The 21568-nt window shown below is 35.3% G+C and overlaps 2 protein-coding genes across 6 annotated transcripts in view; one reads left to right on the top strand and one right to left on the bottom strand.

Annotated features, from left to right (window-relative positions):
- Nucleotides 1-21568, bottom strand: part of LOC138691571 (zinc finger protein 664-like) — a 116003-nt gene that overhangs the window by 10127 nt on the left and 84308 nt on the right. The gene's annotated exons all lie outside the window — the stretch shown is intronic.
- LOC138691564 (zinc finger protein 678-like) overlaps nt 1-21568 on the top strand; it is a 225026-nt gene that overhangs the window by 187061 nt on the left and 16397 nt on the right. For 2 of the 5 annotated variants that reach the window (XR_011329910.1, XR_011329909.1), the window contains exons 2-5: nt 262-362; nt 3671-3811; nt 7339-7421; nt 14537-16457. Coding sequence is in view for 2 of the 5 variants with exons in the window: in XM_069813646.1 (XP_069669747.1) it covers nt 267-362; nt 3671-3811; nt 7339-7421; nt 14537-15992 (1776 nt within the window). In the remaining 3 variants the exon portion in view is untranslated. Of the gene's footprint in view, nt 1-261; nt 363-3670; nt 3812-7338; nt 7422-14536; nt 17235-21568 lie in introns of those variants that run through there. The other 3 variants (XM_069813646.1, XR_011329911.1, XM_069813648.1) reach the window with 3 other exon arrangements.

The following is a 21568-nucleotide window of genomic DNA, read 5'->3' as shown; positions in this document are numbered from 1 at the left end:
TTTACGAGAAGCCATGTCTAAACTAGTCTGAGTTACTGGGCAAGTGTCTAGTACGTTAGTGTGCGATGCGCATTTTAGATTATTTTGACAGTCCCTGATACTAGCGTGTAGCGAATTGAGGGATCTTTGCAGGGAATTGTGAAAGAAGATTGAGTACGAGGTGATGAATGCAATGTGAATTACTTCCTAGCAACTTGTTATAACTGTTTCTAACAGCACAGTTTCTGTAATCACTGACAGTTACATAACCTTTTATTTCAGTTGTGATGGATGTGATCAAAATGGAACCTGCACTTGATGTTCTGGGCTTACAACTACATGATAACACATACGAAATGGAAGGAAATGAGCCTTTATCGGAGGTAAAGTGAAATGTCTTATTATGTATTTTGTTTATATGTTTCTGTAACAGTGACAGGAAAGCGCTCATTTCAACATTTCACACTTTATATTCCTACTTACTTTCTCCATTCTCCTGTAACTTCATCCCTCTTAGCCCCAAATATTTTCCTAAGAACCTTATTCTCAAACACCTTTAATCTCTGTTCCTCTCTCAAAGTGAGAGTCCATCTTTCACAGTCATACAAAATAACCGGTAATATAACTGTTTTATAAAGTCTACCTTTCACATTTTTTGACACCAAGACTAGGTGACAAAATCTTCTCAACCGAATAATAACAGTCATTTCCCATATTTATTCTGCGTTTAATTTCCTCCTGAGTGCCATTTATATTTGATACTTTATATTCAGTAGACTAAATTAGAACCCTTTGCTCTCGCTGTTTGGTATAAGGCGTCATGAATTGGTCTGGCATTATGAAGTATGCGTTGGTTCTACTTTCCCCATGAGAAGAAATTTTCACAGTAAGATCAGCTGTTCAGTGTGACCACTACTCACCCTGCATAACGATCCACAGTTATTAATATAATCCGGTCTACAGCTCCACTGTGGTTGTGTTTGGTATCTCTGTATGAAACTTAAATGAATATTGGATTTCATAATTATGATCGAGATTTGGCTCCATACCCCATAACAGTTTGTTCTGAATTATAACTCTAAGGCATAATTATATTCAGCGGAGGTACTTTCTCATGTTCTACAACAGCAACCTTCTTTCACTCGATCAGTATTTATGGAGTACATGCTACCACTTATTGACCTTAACTACATTAAATATGTGGAAAGCTTACAAGAACATTGATTTGAGATCTGCTTCTGTTATTGACGTGCTTATTACAGGGTTGTCAGATGTCCCGATTTGGCGGGACATATCCCGATTTTCATATAAAAGTCCCGGGTCCTGCTTCGAGGCGGGGCGCAAAAAGTCCCTCTTTTAGAGAATTAACATCACTTGAATAATTGATTCTAGGCCTAAATAATTACATTAAATTTCAATTAATTTTCTTAGCGATGTAGATTTGCACATTGAAAAAAAACAAACGAATATTTTGGCGAGTGTATGGTTTGTAACAGGGAATTCAGTGGTGAATATATTTCTAAACATTAAAAAAGATACTGTTCATCAGAAATGCATGGCACAGAGAATGGACAGAAGCTTGTTGAAAATGCTAAAGTGCAGTGATAATTATTTAGGAAGCTCTAAAAATGTATATATGTACTGTATGCTAAATACTGGGTTTGGAGCAGTAATATGCTAAGGCACAAATTAAATGAGAATTTAGGTATAAATAAATTTTATCATTGTTATCAATTAATGAACATTGAAATTTAAATATTTTGTCACATGTGATGCCAGACAGAGCTATTATTAAGTCATTTAAATTAATAATTTGGCGTAACACATTATTGCCACAAGCCCTTCAGAAAGACGCCAGAGAAACGTGGCGTAACTCACAGTCACTTGGATAGCAGTATCTATAAAATGTCTTTTATTCAAATCGCAATTTTGAGATTCATATTATTTTTTTCAGCTGCGGGATAATTTTTATTTATTATATTTTTTTTATTATTTATTTTGTATAGTCATGAAAATGTAACTCTGCCCAAATTCATATCACTCTTTCTTTAAGACAAAACGTAAGAATTACGAATGGTGAAAAAGGATGTCCCTCCTTGGTAGATCTAAAATTTGGCAACCTTGGCTTATTATGATCCACATTAGTTCATAATCGTATTCGAGAGGGATGTTTGGAACCTTAAATCGATTTTGAAATTATTAAATATGCTTTAGCATAAAGAAAAATAGCCAAGAACCTTAAATCGATTTTGAAATTATTAAATATGCTTTAGCATAAAAAAATAGCCAAGAAGGATACATGTAGGTAAGAAATAAGATACAGTTTAATAACATTGTAGGCCTAAATGCAGATACAGTGAAACTTCACGTAACGGACGCTTCCCAATAGCGGACTCCTCTCAGTACCGGACATTTTAATATTCCCCTGCAAAATAACATTGACTTTTATGATAAAATTTTTCCAAATAGCGGACATTCTCAATAACGGACGCGGACACTGAAATGTATCTCCCAACAACAATTAAAACTTCGAAATAATGGACAGCGTGAAAGAAGAAAAAGAAAAAGACGGTTGTAAATTAAACGGAATTCTAACGGAATTCTTTGCAACAGTCATTATCGTGCGTTTGAACGTTCTTGTACTTTATTGAAGGTAAGCAGCACAGTTGTTAGTTGCGATACTGTACGTGAGCAGTCCGTACTTTCTTAATTTGTCAAGTTGAGTGTTCGGAAGTACAATCACATTACAAATGTCACAAAAACGTAAACGTTTGTCACTAAAAGAGAAAGTGGATGTTGTAAATCATAGTGAGAAGAAGAAATTAAGTGTTCGTGAGCGGACTACAAAGTTTAATGTGGGTAAAACTCAGGTTAGTGATGTTTATTTCATTTACAAACATTTACTGGTACGATTTCTCTCTGGATGAGTACTACAAACAGTCGCACTGTGTACTGTACTGTTGAATATGTATGGGGAATTTTAATGTACTGTATACATACTAACGATTTTCTAAATAGCGGACACTTCTCAATAATGGACATTTAATTTTTCCCCGGTGGTGTCTGCTATTGGTAAGTTTCACTGTATCTATAAATAAGTGTATTCGAATTTTTTAAATAATCTCCTTTATGATACAAGAAATATCTATTTATTTATACTATACTGTTGTATTATATATATTTCTATTACAGGAGATATTATTCCATTTTTATTCATTAACCAAAATGACTTTGTTTATTTTGAGGTGAAGAAACTTGCCATGTTAAATTTGAGAAGAATTACAATATTGTCATGAGTTTTCTGAAAACCAAATCAAATGTACACGGTATGATGGGCATCAGTGGGATTGGATATTTACGATGTGTCGTTCTATTGATGTGTTGTATAATCCTACTTCTGAGTTATAAAATATTATATTCGAAAAGACATTTGCAAGCATATTCTAGAATATCAGTAATTTGTTTTACACATATTACACCGTGTAAATTATTTTTGAGTAATACCTGTGCTATTGTTAGTCATTGCCTGTGTCCTTGTTTCTATTTTGTCTTCAATTTTCTTCTTCAATTTGTCGCATGTGTTGAAAGTTAGTCAGTGACTGCCATATTGAACCAGATTTGTGGCTGTTTCACATCAAGTCATCTTTAAAATAGCTGATTAAATTATTCACGATGTGTTTTTGTTCTGTAGGAAGGGAATTTATCTCATCTGGATATGACTGCCATTAAGACGGAATGCGTGGACCAGAGTTACGATATCAAATCAGAGATAAAGGTTGAAGACACCACACCAGTGCCTATGAGCTCTCCTGACGTGAAAACTGAAGTTGATGTAAGTGGTTCACTGTCAATATCCATAGACCGTGTGTATTTCACACTACAGTATATAGGAAATTAATATTGCCATATGAAATGCATGTATAAAAAATTGAAAGTGTAATTTCCTGTAGCTGGTCATGTGTAATAAATTAGTTGGCCTTGTAGAAAAGACTGTATACTGATTACTGTGACGTAAAATTCTGTTTTATATGGAATTAATCTAAAAAAAAATTATACTACGAAGAAAAAATGCAGAATCACAGTCATTAATGTAATCCAAACCCACCGCCCGAATGCGGTTCTGTTTGGCACCTCGGTATGAAACTTAGCTGAACCTTGGATTTCGTGTAAGAAATTTCCTGTGTACACATAACACTTTGTTTTGAATTATAATTTCGAGGCATGTTCAGACCGAATGTTTTCAATAATGGGAAATGTTCGAACTCATAATCGTACTAGTTGTGTTGAAATGTATTTAAATCAGGAATACATTGTAAAGTGAACTTCCAATCAATAAAATTTTTTCAAAGTTATGACTACGTGCTGTCTAAAGTCTTGTTTATTAAAGCTGCAAAATCTATTATACATTTAATTTTCAATGATATGACAGAGGATCAGTTAGTTACCAGTTAGATATATTTATATGTATGTATGTCTGTATGCTATGATGAAAGTGTACTTTATTTTGTAAATGATCATTATTATAAGTAAACCTTTTCTCATTATAACACTAAGTTGCTTTTTTTTCGTCAATGTAAATAGAATGCAAGTAATACGTGGTACAGTCATTAAGTTCTAATACTGAGCACATAGTGGCGTTGTGGTGCACTATAGCGCATAGGTGGCGCCATGGTATGATACCTTGTCAGTTAGTCTCTCGACCCAACAAGAGACAGTTGAGTGCATGCACTGTAAGCAGAACTACGGTCTTTGTTGTGACGGTGATTTGAATGTGCGCGTCGGAACTCGAGTATGTTGCAGTTTGAGCAACGGGCAAACGTCACGTTCTGTCAGAAATTAGGCGAAACTGCTATAACCGATCATAACTGGAGACGAAACATGGTGTTTCCTTTACGATCTGCAACTGAAGCGTCAATTCGCCACCTGGAAAACGCCATTATTTCCACGACAGAAAAATCCGCAACAAGACAGGTCAAAAGGCAAGGTGATGCTTTAACAGTTTTTTTTTTATTCAAATGGAATTGTTCACATAGAATTCATCCCACAAGGTGCAACTGTAGACAAGATCCTCTACAAAGAGATTCTTGGCCGTTTAAGCAATTCAATTCGTCGTAAGCGTCCTGAGCTTTGGCATATGAAGAATTGGCTGTTGCTACACGATAACGCCCCTGCACATCGTTCCATCCTTGTCCAAGAGGAACTTGCAAGGCAATAGGTCGCTGTTTTGTCACACCCTTCGTACTCACCTGATCTCGCACCATGCGATTTGTTTTCTCTTTCCCCTCATGAAATCAATCCTACGTGGGCGTAATTTTTATGCGGCCGAAAAGGTCATGACTGCCACAAGAGAAGCCGTACGGCATCTTCCTGCCAACATCTTTCAGCGGTGCTTCCAGCAGCTACACCAACGTTGGCAGACGTGCATAGCGGCCAACGGTGACTATATTGAGGGAGGATGTCGATCTGTTTAAGTGTACGCCGTATCACGCAGTATCTTCTGAGACATCCAGATTCTTGTGGGTGCCTATCCTTCAGGCGTCAGTGTCAGAACTTAATGACTGTACCACGTATTAAATAGCCTACTTAGTTACTGGCTTTTAAGGAACCCGCAGGTTCATTGCCACCCTGACACAAGCCCGCCATTGGACCCTATCCTGAGCAAGATTAATCCAGTCTCTACAAATATATCCCACCTCCCTCCAATCCATTTTAATATTATCTTCCCATCTACGTCTCGGCCTCCCCAAAGGTTTTTTTCCCTCTCGCCTCCCAACTGACACTCTATATATATTTCTGGATTCGTCCATACGTGCTACATGCCCTGCCCATCTCAAACGTCTGGATTTAATGTTCGTAATTATGTCAGGTGAATAATACAATGCGTGCACCTCTGCGTTTTGTAACTTTCTCCATTCTCCTGTAACTTCATCCCTCTTGGCCCAAAATATATTCCTAAGCACCTTATTCTCAAACATCCTTAATCTCTGTTCCTCTCTCAGAGTGAGAGTCGAAGTTTCATAACCATACAAAACAACTGGTAATAGAACTGTTTTATAAATTACTGGCTTTGAGATTTTTTGACAGAAGACTAGATGACAAAAGCTTCTCGACCGAATAATAACAGGCATTTCCCATATTTATTCTGCGTTTAATTTCCTCCCGAGTGTCATTTATATTTGTTACTGTTGCTCCAAGATATTTGTATTTTTCCACCTATTCGAAGGATAAATCTCCAATTTTTATAGTTCCATTTCGTACAATATTCTGGTCACGAGACGTAATCATATACTTACTCTTTTCAGGATTTACTTCTAACCCTATCGCTTTATTTGCTTGAAGTAGAATTTCCGCGTTTTCCCTAATCGTTTGTGGATTTTCTCCTAACATATTCACGTCTTCCGCATAGACAAGAAGCTGATGTAACCTGTTCAATTCCAAACCCTCTGTGTTATCCTGAACTTTCCTAATGGCATATTCTAGAGCGAAGTAAGTAAATAGTCTATGGTGGGTACAATCTGAAATGTGTTCGGGACTGTCAAAACCTGTCCCTTCTATTGTTTTACAACCTTCCTCAGTCTCCGTACCTCAGTTAATGTCGATTTATGAATCTTCTGAATTCACAGCAACAATCTGTATTACAAATTAATTTGTAATTGTGGTGGTAAAACTTTCATTCTCTGCCATCTTATATCGAAAGAAGAAAACTTTTGATTTAATGAAAGTCTGAAATACATTAATGTATCAATATACCAGAAATTATTCCAGAAATCCCACGTAAATCTGCAGTAGCAAAATTCAGACTGCTTACAGAACACGATTATTTGGCCAAACACTAGAATGAAATAGGAATTCACACAAATCCAAATGCCCTCTATGCAACAAAGAAGAAGAAATGACTGAAGATCATCTACAAACCTGTGAAATTCTACCTGATGGATCCACCACAGAGAAATATTGGAGAGCAAGAACGCTAATGGCTTCGTTGCCAAAGCCCGGCATTAGATAACAACATATACTGTGTAAGCTTTTCACTGTTTATTTACTTCAAATATTCTTGCACATTCTGGTTATGTATTTCTTAGGGCCTTTGAACATGAGATGCACATATTTTCAACGTTGAAACTGGATTCCATTGCCTCACAATACAGCCAAATAACCTGAATTTAAGGAAGAATATATGAAAGACGTGTATTAATGAAGTTCGAAGGAACGAGTATCGTTTGTGTAAAAGTCTTTACAACTTTATGGAAAAGTTAGATTTGATTCACTAGATTGGAAAAGTGATGTGTGTGTGATATAGGAAAGAAATAATTCATATGCTCAGTTAAAGTTCTCTTCATTATTCACTTACTTTTCCAGGAAGATTTGTTGGATGTGGCCAGCGTTCAGCAGGAACAGAAAGTGACATTACTTTCAGAAGAGGCTGAAGAGTTGACTGAGAGGTGAGTTACTGTGCTAGTTTTCCTTCTTCGTTTGTTTCAGAAGTTAATTTTTGTGACGATGTAGGAAATAAATTTTATAATGTATGATACTATTTTTGTCTACTGTGACCACAAAGTGTGTGAAATTTATTTTTAACAGTATCATCTAATATTTTAATTGCATTTACAAATTCTGCTGGAGCTTTTTTATTTTTACTGTCTCAGTCATCACAAATTTGTTTAATTTATTATTTATTTCATCTTCTGTAAATTAATGTTTAGAGTGTGGAGAATTTAAATTGTCTAGCAAAATTTTAGAAGTTGTGTTTTGATAGATTAATAAAGGTTTATGAAATGGCTACGTTATGGTCACTCAACTAGTTCTAGTCAAAGCATTCACTATCAATCAATCAATCAATCAATCAATCAATCAGTCAATCAATCAATCAATCTTTTTATATCCAGCTATTGGCTGCCAACATAAAGTCCACTATAGTCCACTGTAGTCTATTCAGTTGTTTTTCACGAGAAATGAGGGGTATTTTGATCGGTATTCATTATGGATGCCTGTTGCTAGTACCTCTCGTGGGTACTCACCTTGTCGTGGTGAGGAGGCTTAAACTTGTCGTTTAAGCTAACAAGTAACAAAGAGGTACCCAGATAAGCTGCATTACCACCAACGCAGTTCCACTATATTTTTCACTGTTTATATTCGTGGAGTCCCTCAGTGTAAAATTCTCTGGAGGTAAAATAGTCCCTCAATCGGATCTCCGGGTAGGGACTGCACTGAGAGATGCCAAGAATCGTACTAAATTACTTATTTGGAACAGCAAAAGTCACACCTTCCAGTCAATCAGAGCCGAAATTAATATTGAAAAGAACCATGTAATGAGACAAAGAGGCAAATATAATACTAAAAGGATTGAAGTATGGTGTCAGTCCAATGCAGAAGCAAAATTCGTTCTCTGTAATATAAAAAATGATGCTAAAAAAAAAAAAAAGAATAAAGCATTCACTATGTGAACTTTGAAAATCACTCCCGATATCTCCACCTTTTTCACTTTGTGCTTTGTTATACATTGAGACTAAAAGATTCATCTAGTGAGAGCTGTGGTAGCTCATGGAAGGCTAGAACAGGTAGCAGATCTGAGTGCGACACAGATCTCATACCTGAAGCTAGATCAGGTTGTAACCTCTTATCACGATTATTTCGAATGACGCTTACGATAGTAACAATAAGGAAATAACCCTTGGCACTTTATTTTCCATTTTTCTTCTGGTTCAAATGCTGCGTACAAGTTTAGATACCATATGAGCAGACCATGGCTGATCTTGATCTCTACCTTCGACACCAAAATAACATAAATGTGCTGCTTTCAGATACTCGGAAGTAGGTATCCCATGAAAGTTTAGTTTCTACTCCCAACACAGACAGCTAATTAAGTCGGGATGATTCAAGTACGACCGTTGTGAATTGGCTCTGATTTGCGAAGCCCGATATCCAAAAATGAAGTATATGAGTGAGAATACAATTATACAGACTCCCTATACCCCCCCCCCTTCTAGTTGAGTGTTAGAGAGGGCCGTATGGCTTTAACTCTGCCAGGTTAAATCATCATCATTATTATTATTATTATTATTATTATTATTATTATTGTTAGCTTATTATTATTACTGTTTGCTGTTATTATTGTTATCATATTAATATTATTATTGTTATCATATTATTATTATTATTATTGTTATTATTACTACTACTAATATTAATTATTATTATTATTATTATTATTATTATTATTATTATTATTGTTGTTATCATCATCATTATAATACGTTAATAAGTATTATATAATTAAGATTTAACATTTCAGAGACCAATGTTTGGGGCGTAAGATTATATTTGAACGCATTTGAAATAACAGAATATTATTAACTGGTACACACACAAAAAAACAAACCAGCAAACAGAAGAACAAATTCCGAAAACAAGTTTTTATAAATATGATATTCATAATTATGTAGTCTACTAAAAACAATGATAAAAATATACAGATTATTGGGGATAATCTACCAAATCAAAATATAAAGAAATTGTGCTGTATAAAATTATTAATAAGTGAATTCAACAATATCTAAGAACATTTGTGGTATTATCGCCGCGGCCTTATGCTTTAACATGCTGGCATCATAGAATAACGTGCGATGTACTTTTAAACATAATTTTGCCGACCGATTGTTGCTCTGTAGGTTTCACTCTAAGCGTCACATTGTCACGTCTACTTCCTCGATAAGAATAAGCATTAGTTTGTGATATTGTTGTTAAATGGCCAATGTTATTATTATTATTACTATTATTATTGTTATTATTATCTTACTATTATTGATATTGTTGTTATCTTCATCATCATCATCATTATCATTATAATATGTTAATAACTATGATATAAATATTATGTAACATATCAGAGACCAATGTTTGGGATGTAAAATTATATTTGAACGCACTAAAAGTATCAGAATGTTATTAACTTGTACACACACAAAAACACGAACCAGCAAACAGAAGAAAAAACTCCGAAACCAAGTTTTTATAAATATGATATTCAAAATTATGTAGTCTACTCAGACCATGATAAAAATGTAGAGATTATTGGGGATAAACCATCAAATCAGGATTTAAAAAATTGTGTTGTATAAAATTAATAAGTGAATTTAACAATATCTCAGAAATATTGTGGTATTATCTTCGCGGCTTTATGCTTAACATGCTGGCATCATACAATAACGTGCGGTGTGCTTTTAAAACACAATTTTACCGATCTATTGTTGCTCTGTAGGTTTCACTCTAAGCGTCACGTTGTCACGTCTACATTCACGATAAGAATAAGCACGTTTGTTATATTGTTAAATGGCTACTGTTATTATTAATATTATTATTATTATTTTTATTATTATTATTGAAATTGTTATCATCATCATAATACGTTAATAACTATGATATAAATAATATGTAACATCTCAGAGACCAATGTTTCGGATGTTAAATTTTATTTGAAAGCATTTAAAGTATCAGAATATTTATTAATTTGTACACACGCAAAAACACAAACCAGTAAACAGAAGACCAAACTCCGAAAACAAGTTTTTATAAATATGATATTCAAAATTATGTTGTCTACTCAAACAATGATAAAAATGTACAGATTATTGGTGATAATCTATCAAATCAAAATTTAAAGAAATTGTGCTGCATAAAATTAATAAGTGAATTCAACAATATCTAAGAAATAGTGTGGTATGGTCTATCCGATGCCTTTCTTTCGAATCAGCACCCTAATCAACAGCAAAACAAATCTAAAAACTGAGACACCAACACAAAATATATTCATCTGTATAATTATATGATATGTGTGTCTGATGTAGTGATTAATATATTTTATGTTCGACCATGCCGAAATGTAGTAATTATACACCTGGTAGCAGCCCTTTCTTGGACCTCATTAAAGTACACCTATTCATTAAAGTTCAGGTGTTCCATTAATCAGAAAGCACCATTGTAGCAATATGAAAGCGCAAGTATCGATTATTCTCGGATATGCAATCGAAAGACCACTACCGAAATGTCACGGAGGCTGAAAATCCAATATTGTCGCAGAAGTTTGTTCTGTTACTATAATAATTAGCGTTAATTGTAAATAATATTCAAATAAATTCAATTTGTCATCTCGTTTTTCAATGTCTAAATGAATTTCAAGTTTATATCAAGATGAATGTGTATTTTACTCTCTAGATTATATCAAGGTCAATGACATTTGTTTCTCGGATAAAATCAATACTTTCGCGTCTGCGCACATCTCACAATTTACGAGATACTGCACAAGGTCAGTTCCGCTCCCCAGTTAGAGAAGAATAACATGAATACTTATGAATAATTTCAAGTTAGAAATATGGTCGAGCATAAAAAGTCGTATGAAACTTGCCTATAATAGTAATTAAGACGCTCGGGTGAAACGAGGATTGAGCGGATTCCGACGATTTTGCAATACAAAATGTTCGAATTATAAAGCGAATTTGATGGAATTTTTTGTGGAGATGCATTTTAAAACTTAAGCATTCTATTGGTAATTGTTACAAGTAAAATAACTGTAGAGATATGTGGCAAATTACCTGTGAAATGAAACGTCCAACGTAATGTGAGTGCAAACGTTCTGTTTTCTAGTCAGTGAAACGATTTTAGTCACATGAAACACACGATACGATGTAATGTGAAGAACGCTGAACTGTTATTAATTCAATACGCACTGAAAAACACTCCGCTGGAGCATATAATACTACAATAAACACATAAATTTCACAACTGAACTTTCTTTCGAAGCCCGCCATTATGATACACAATGACGTCCTTCAACTGCCAACGTAAAAAACAAAAAATCACTACTTCACGACAGCCACACTCAATCGCTTGCGTTTTCGATCAAATTCGTGCATGCACCGCTTTCCGGATCAATAAAGTTGAGGCTCTGATTCACAGTCAAATGACGGAAATTGTTAACATCCAGGCCTTCATATCCCTTCCAGCATTCCGTCATTATTGTGGTTTGAGCGGCGACATGTTTCCGAATAACACCAAGAAAAGTATCTTTGTCCCTCTTATTATTCGGACAAATCTCCAATCGCACTTCCTTCGTCTCACGATCTATCATGCCCAAAACCCGAGAACCCTCCACAATACGACCACCAGCCTAAAATTTCCTACGTCCAATCTTGCATTCATCAATTTCTACTATATGATTCGGCCCTCCAATTCTAGGTTCGTTCTTCTAACGGCGATCCACATTGTCTGAAAGAAAATAACACTTATAGCAAATAAAAGCCTACAAAAACCTAAACTAACCTAACCTAACGCATCATAAAAGTCTAAACTAACCTAACCTATTTCACTAAACTCCAAAACTAACCTAACCTGTCAATAAAACCTAAACTATCCTAACCCAACATTGCACAGTTTCGTATATGCAAAGCATAACAAAAGCCTAAACTAACCTAACCCAACTTCTCAACAAAATCCTAAACTAACCCAACCTAACCTGTCACAGATTTGCCTACACAAAGCATAAAAAAGCTAAAACTATCTAACACATAACAAAAACCTAAAATAACCTAACTTAATCTAAACCCTAAACAAACCTAACCTAACCAAAACCCTAAACTAACTTAACCTAACCAAATTTCTAACCTAACCTAACATAAACAAACCTAACTAAAACCCTAAACTAACCTAACCTAACCAAAACCCTAAACTAACCTAACCTAACCAAAATCGCAACCTAACCTAATCTAAAGAAAACCCTAACCTAACCTCACCTAACCTATCCTAAACCCTAAACTAACCTAACCCAACCAAAATCCTAAACTAACCTAACCAAATTTCTAACCTAACCTAACATAAACCTAACTAAAACCCTAAACTAACCTAACCAAAATCCTAAACTAACCTAACCTAACCAAAACCCTAAACTAACCTAACCTAACCTAACCAAAATCGTAACCTAATCTAAACTAACCTAAACTAAAGAAAACCCTAACATAACCTCACCTAACCTATCCTAACCAAAACCCTAAACTAACCTAACCTAACCAAAATCCTAAACTAACCTAACCTAACCAAAACCCTAAACTAACCTAACCTAAAACCCTAAACTAACCTAACCTAACCAAAACCCTAAACTAACCTAACCTAACCAAAATTCTAACCCAACCTAACCTAACCTAACCTAACCAAAATCCAAAACTAACCTAACCTAAACCCTAAACTAACCTAACCTGTCACAGATAATTATGCTTCGTATCATAAAAGTCTAAACTAACCTAACCTGTCACTAAAATCCTAAACTAACCTAACCTGTCACTAAAATCCTAAACTAACCTACTTGTCACTAAATCCTAAACTAACCTAATACGTAACGCATCATAAAAACCTAAGATAACGTAACCTGTCACTAAAATCCTACACTAACCTTATCTAACCTAACCTAACCAAAACCCTAAACTAACCTAACCAAAACCCTAAACTAACCTAACCTGTCACAGATAATTATGCAACGCATTATAAAAGTCTAAACTAACCTAATATGTCACTTAAATCCTAAACTAACCTAACCTGTCACTAAAATCCTAAACTAACCTAACCTGTCACTAAAATCCTAAACTAACCTAACCTATCACAAATCCTAAACTAACCTAACCTGTCACAAATAATTACGTAACGCACCATAAAAACCTAAGCTAACCTAACCTGTCAATAAAATCCTACACTAACCTTATCTATCCTAATATTATTTCAATGTACCGAAGTACATATGATATTTCCATGCAGATATTCTGCGTCATCATACGATACGTTCCATTACTCTTTCATCGTTATCTATCCTAAGCTAACCTGTCAGTAAAATCCTAAACTAACCTAACCTGTCAGTAAAATCCTAAATTAACCCAATCTGCCATAACAGTTCATTTTCTTACCTCTACACACTTCCCTCAAGTATGAAAACCAATCCGTGATCGTTGATTCCGCTACATCTGGTACATTAGTCTCATCGCACTCCCTTATTGTTTGGGAGTACGAAAACTCCCCACAAAGTGGACACTCCATATTTGCGGGAAGCAGACCTTTCTCCCGGCACCACTGTTGCGCTTCATTTTCACTATTAATAATGCTCAGCTTTCTAATATTAATACGATCACCTACTGCAGCCATTTCCACAACTACGAATTCCCGCTCGAACATTAGAAACTAGCGCGAAACATTCGTTATGTTATATCGATAGCTATGAATTTATACATTTTAAATACCCGCGTAACCATCCCGCTGCAATATTGCAAACTAGCGCGGAACGTTCGTAATGCCTCGTAAGTTATGTTGGTATGACATGTAAGATGGCTGGAAGTGCAGGAAGAGAATACGCTCAATCCTCGTTCAACCGACGCTCGTATGAAAATTATGAAACGAGCGCAATCGAGTTTCATAAACATACTCGCGTCTTAATTACTACCATTATAGGCTCGTTGCATAATGTACTATTGATCTCACCACATTGATTATATTGCAGACCGATTAATTTTGATATTTCTTTCAGCTTCGTGGATCATGATGATAACAGAGTTATACGAGAACGCACCGGCACTGATCGTGAAAAAGACAATTTGGCAGAGTGTTCAAACCTTAGCGATGTGAACCGTAATTGTATCAAGTGTAGTATGTGCAACGAGGTTTTTGTTTCAGAGCAATGTCTGAAACTTCATTTTCATATACACACAAAAATAAAATCATCAAGATGCGATGTTTGTGGAAAGTGTTTCTCATCATCGTCAAATATAAAGACACATGTTTGCATGCAGAGAGGCGAAAGACCATTCAAATGCGATATATGTGGAAAGTGTTTCTCACAATGTGGGAGTCTAAACAGACATGTACGCATTCACACAGGCCAAAAACCATTCAAATGCGAAGTGTGTGGAAAGTGTTTCACAGAATCGGGGAGTCTGAACAAACATGCACGCATTCACACAGGTCAAAAACCATTCAAATGTGAGGAGTGTGGAAAGTGTTTCTCAGTATCGTCACATTTAAGCGCGCACTCTCGAACACATACTGCCGAAAGGCCTTTCAAATGCGATATATGTGGAAAGTGTTTCTTACAATGTGGTGGTCTAAGCAGACATGCACGCATTCATACAGGCCAAAAACCATTCAAATGCGAGGTATGTGGGAAGTGTTTCTCTCAATCGGGGGATCTAAACAAACATATACGCATTCACACAGGTCAAAAACCATTCAAATGCGAGGTATGTGGGAAGAGTTTCTCAGAATCGTCAAATTTAAGCACACACGCTCGCACACATACCGGCGAAAGGCCATTCAAATGCGATATATGTGGAAAGTGTTTCCCACGCTGGGGTGGTCTAGACAAACATGTACGCACTCACACAGGCCAAAAACCATTCAAATGCGATGTATGTGGAAAGTGTTTCTCAGAATCGTCAAATTTAACCACGCACACTCGCACACATACTGGCGAAAGGCCATTCAAATGCGATATATGTGGAAAGTGTTTCTTGCGTTCTGGAGGTTTAAACAGACATGTACGTATTCACAGAGATCAAAAACCATTCAAATGCGACGTGTGTGGAATGTGTTTCTCAGAATCGTCAAATTACAACATACACACCCGCACACATACTGGTGAAAGGCTATTCAAATGCGATATATGTGGAAAGTGTTTCCCTCGCTGGTGGAGTCTAAACAGACATGTACGCATTCACACTGGCCAAAAACCATTCAAATGTGAGGTGTGTGGAAAGTGTTTCTCAGAATCATCAAATTTAACCACACACACTCGCACACATACCGGCGAAAGGCCATTCAAATGCGATATATGTGGAAAGTCTTTCCCACGCTGGGGTGGTCTAGACAAACATGTACGCACTCACACAGAGCAAAAACCATTCAAATGCGAGGTGTGTGGAAAGTGTTTCTCAGTATCTGAGTCTCTCAGGAAACACAATGAGACACACATACAAAATACCACTTAAATGTGATGTGTGAGGAAATTTTTTGTCGCAATTGGCAGACTTAGAGAGACATGTAATCATTCTCACAAATTTAAATCTCTTAGAAATTATGTCTCTGTGAACTGCTTCACGTAAGGGAGACATCTGTCTACACTCCTCCGTTTACACACAGGCCAGAGACCATTTGAATACGATATCTTGACATAGACTTACCCGTGATCGGAAAGTCTAAAAAAACAAGTTCCTTCACACAGCGTTTCAATTATGATATCTGTGGAATATGTAAGATTAAGCTCCAAAGTCTTACCTGTTTACACGTATAAATCAGCTTTAGTATAATATTGTTTAAATTTGTGCTGGAATATTAAGAGATTTAATACATAACTACAGTGAGGATTTTCCATTTAAGTACCAGTTGATCGCGCCTACTTACAGTATTGGAGAAATGCAGCATCCACAATTGGAGTTATGTTTGCTGTGCGTAAGGTAAGTATTTTTATTTATAATATTAGCTGTCATGTGTATAGGCATGTGGTCTTGTCAGTTATTTTCTTTCAAATGAAGAACAACAAGAATGAGTAGACAGCGAAAGCTCCTAGTAATGCACATTCACTTTCTGACAAAACATCCCTCAAACTAACTACAAACCGAGCCACTGGGGTAGCACATTCGGCTAAGGCGCTTGCCCACCGATCCTGAGTTTCGTTCGGACCTGGTTGGGTTTTTTCCGAGGTTTTCCCCAACCATAAGACCTCATCTCGCCAAATATCTCGCTATCATCAATCCCATCGGCGCTACCTCTCGTAGTTTATACAAGGTCGTTAAATAACCAAGTAAATAAAAAAATAAACTACAAGCCAACCTGCACATGCGCTATGCCATCGCGTAACTGAACCACACTGTATGTATGCCTTATTCATTAGTGTAAAGTTGTGTGTTTCCTCGCCATATTTGCTGTTCAGTCAACTTTCCGAAAATTATTGCAAAGTTCATTAGGTCAGAGATCTTGCCATAGATTCGGTAGAAACAAAATTTTTGCACCATACATAATTTTAGGCATTAAGACATTAACAATACACCTCCACTATTTCTACAATAATAATAACAATTATTATTATTATTATATAATTATTGTATTGGAGTGTTGGGAGGATAAAGTGGATTGTCATATTATTTATGTTCTGTTTATAGCAATGTAATAATTTTGTATCATACTGTTTGAGTGGAAGAGAAGGCCGAATGACCTTAACTCTACCAGTTAAAATAAACCATTATTATTATTATTATTATTATTATTATTATTATTATTATTGTTATTATTATTGTTATTATTATTAACATTAAATATTTGTAGTAGTTTATATATCCATTGTTTGTGATCATAGAATTCTTACATATTTTTAAGATAAATTCTTTTACATGTAGTTTTTATGGATGACTACTACACTTTTACTACGTCATACTGCTTTTGACCAACAAAACGGTACGAAAGGACGTCTTTCAACCATTCATGGCTGCTTATCTCACAATTTTATGGCTTCCCTATCATGTGTTTTTATCACTATCATAGGATTTGTTTCTTTGCCAACATTTTAAACTACATTTTCTTTACGGTACTATAAAACAAATGTTGCGATCGCCGTTTGTTTACATCATATACAGTCAACTGAAAATGGCGGATCCGTTCAAACGTTTTGGTGAAGCTAACATTAGTCAAATAGAATTTCAGTAAATCAATTAATACTTTATTGTATTAGAGTATTTTATTTGTTCCAATCTTTATATACCTTCTCCTGTTTTTATCATCTTACCATTTGTTTCTTTGTTTGCCTACATTTCAAACTGGAAACTTTTTACAGTAGACCTACTATAAAACATGTTTTGCTTTGGTCATTTGTTTACACCATATACAATCAACTGAAAATGGCGGCTACGTTCAAGCGTTATGGTGAAGCTAACTTAATGAAATAGAATTTCAGTAAGTCAATTAATATTTTATTGCACTACAGTGCTTTATTTTTTCTAATCTTTATATACGTACATTGAGTCGGTGATTTGAAAAGGAAAATAAGTCCAAGTTTATAGTTTTGAGAAAACCAAGAAAAACCCTACAAATTCCGAAGTAGTCTTTTGAGAAAGTTATGTTTCACAGAACACTTTTAGAACTACTGATTATTCATTATTTGTGCTATTCAGATACCTCAAATCTTCATTTCTGCGACTTACAGAACACTTTTTATGTCTTGGGCATGTTTCCTTTATAAAATAATTCTGTCATGTTGTGGAAAGTAACAACTGCGATATACTGCACTATTTTCCCAAAATCTGCTATGTTCTTATTGTTGATTGGGACACGAGCTGTACCATGTACTTTTTTGGAAGCCAGTTCTAGATTTGCATTACTCTTTGCCAACTTGAAAGAATGCTGTCAATGTACTCACGTGCGTCGATGTAGCCAAAATGTTCTTTATCATAGGTTAGATGCTTATACTTTGAAAGAGTCAGCCCAGGTTCACAATGAGGACTGCCAGGACGAGGAAGAGATTTGGTTGTTTTCTTGAAATGCATCTGCCACTATGTTTTGAAATCCATAACAGCTTCATGCGTTATTATTGTTGGCATGAAAGCGTTTGGACATTTCCTAGCTGATAATATTAGTGAAATATACTCAAGTGGAGTATACACTTGATCATGACGTCAGAAGACACGTTTTATGAGACCAAAGTCGCGGTCACATGGCAAGAAATATTGGCCTCTTTCAGGAAAATATTTGTGTATAATATTGAATTTTCCTGTCATCGTTAATGACAATAAAAATCGCACAACTGTGTGATTTCTGTTTTGTCCACCACAAGAATCGCTGAACACAAAATGTCTTTACAGTTGGCCGAAGGTGATGAAAGTAATCTTGCAAAAGGTACAAACGTCATCTGGTCCTCTTTTGGCCTGACCTTCATGATATATAAAGGAGTTTGCATTGTGTGACCTTATATGTATGCAAAATAAGTAAAGCCATAGTTTTCGCAGATGAAACATTTCCTGTACAGGCAAAGTTGAAAGTTGGATAGTGTGCATGTAATCCCAAACTATAGCTGCAACACTATCATCTTCTTGGAAATTTTTTTTTACTTCCTCTATTTTCTTACAAGGCTTAGCTGCTTTTCTTTTATGAATTACTAATTCCGCAACTGCAGCCCTTTTAGCTTTTTCATCCAGTGATGTGATTTATTTATTTAGTTTTCATAATTTACCCAACAACAATAAGGTAAACTACTTACAAATAAAAAAAAAAAATGTAGCAATTAAAAAAAATAAAAACTTATGTCAATTAAACTAAATTAAACTGCATATAGATTGGGTTTTTTTGTACTATGGCAGATATGAATGTAATTCTAGAACTAAAAATATCACAATTGTTAAAATACTTATTATAATAGTAACAACTTCTATATATGGTATTGTTTGTACTGTAATTTGTCCGGGGACACCTTAAAAAATGTTTTATTAATTCTGTTACTATAATTAGGAATTTCAAATTCGACTAGAATGATTAGCTGGTTACAATTACATCCATTTACAATTGAATGAAGGAACATGATGTCGTAAATAACCCTACGTAATTTTAAAGTATTATAATTGTACACTTTTGTAAGCATAGTATATGGAACATAATTTTCATGTAATGGATATTTGATCTTTACTTTTAAATCATCGCACTTCAAACACACATCCACGTGAGGACGACCAAATCTAAATCCACAGTTTTCATTGTAATACTTCAGATAGTACTCATATCACAGTCTAGTATATACAGTCACGAAGCTTGAGTTGTGTGGGTACTAGGAACAAGACTGTGTCGGTACTATTTCGCATTGTATGTAATGAGGCGATATTAGCGATCCTAGTGGTTAGCAACTATCAATGGATGCATATTTACTACATATTGAGCTTCGTGACTGTATATACTAGACTGTGCTCATACTTCACACTGTTAGTTAAGTCTGTGTTCTCTGGACAGAAGAGCTGATACATATTTTTTACATTAAGTTGGGGATCTAGGTATGTTCGAGGTTTGTTTGAGTAATGGGGTTGGTGTCTAGGAAATGCCTTGATGTGTTGATGTATTTTACGAATATTGCTGTTTTAGGTTCTGTATTGCCACGATTTACATGCTTTCCAAGATTCTCAAGAGGAGATTTTCATTGAAGTATAAGAGAGGTTAAGCGGTAGATGGATTTCCTAGAGACAGAATACAAGTTCAGAAATGCTTGTTTACAAACACGAACTCTTCTAGAAACTAATAGCACATGAATAATGAATGATGATCATTTTGTCTGTGTACTATCTTTTTTTCGTGGTCTTATTCTGTGTACTGGCATCTTGTTCATTTTTTGTAGATCCACTAAGTCTCTGTGATAAAATAGCTATTTTAATCAAAATCAGAAAATGTATTTGTGCACTTCAACTGGCAACTACAATCAGGACCCGGTTTCTTGGCTTTCATAACCTTGCCCTTTCCAGTAACATACTCCTCCTCAGCTAAACGAGACCTTTTTCTCTTCGCATGAGCATAATCCTCAGTATTTGAACTGCTTTCCTCTGATTCTTTCTTGGAGATTCACCTTCAGATGTGGAAGACCAACAAAATTATTTAACAGGGATCAACGACACATCATTAGAAAAGTAAATTCAGATCCAAAAATTACAGCTATGGAGTTGGTGATAGATGTCGCAAATACTAGTGGAAATATTGTTCATCTCGTCACAGTACGAAGACTTTTGAAAAAGCATGAGTTTCAAAGTAGAACAGCAAGGAAAAAACCGTTCATAATCATGGTAAATGAACAGAAGCGCCTAGAATTTGCAACTTTGCATCGAAATAAAAATTCCACATATTGGAATACAGTGCTTTTCATGGATGAGAGTAAATTCAATATCTTTCAGTGTGATGGAAAGTAAAAGGTGTGGCGAAAAAAAGGAATTAAAGTTTGAAAAAGAAAAATCTTGTCCCATCAGTGAAGCATGGTGGTGGAAATATTCTTGAGTGGGGTTGCATGTCTGGAGCTGGGGTTGGAAATTTAGTATTTATTGAGGTCATAGATAAATGGAAGTATCTCACAATATTAAAGGAGAATTTGAAACAATCTATTGAGAAACTGGGACTACGAACAGACTGGGTGTTTCAGCAAGACAATGATCCCAAGCATATGGCCATTGTTGTAAAAGAATGGCTACCGGTACTTTACAATGTACCGAAACAGTTGCATTCGCCTCCCCAGTCACCAGACATCAACCCAATTGGACATCTTTGGCGAGAACTAAAGCAGAGGATAAAAAAATACAAAAGCAAGAAGGATTTGAAAGCTGTCTTAGTGAAAGAGTGGAATAAATTTACATCAGCGGACACAAAAAAAATTGGTGGAACCTTTGCCTTGACGTTTGGAAGCTGTGATAGAAGCAAAAGGTGGAAATACAAAATATTAAATGGTGCCTGAAAATGAAAATCAATACTGTATGTTGACTTTTGTACCTCAACGGCTTTTCATTTGTGTGCTCAAGATTTTATTATATGGAACTATTATTAATGATGGACTACA

The sequence above is a fragment of the Periplaneta americana genome, chromosome 16 (genome assembly GCF_040183065.1).
Source record: "Periplaneta americana isolate PAMFEO1 chromosome 16, P.americana_PAMFEO1_priV1, whole genome shotgun sequence".
NCBI classification, from domain to species: domain Eukaryota; kingdom Metazoa; phylum Arthropoda; class Insecta; order Blattodea; family Blattidae; genus Periplaneta; species Periplaneta americana.
The sequence above is the reverse complement of the archived record's forward strand: the minus strand, read 5'-3'. Positions and strand labels throughout refer to the sequence as shown.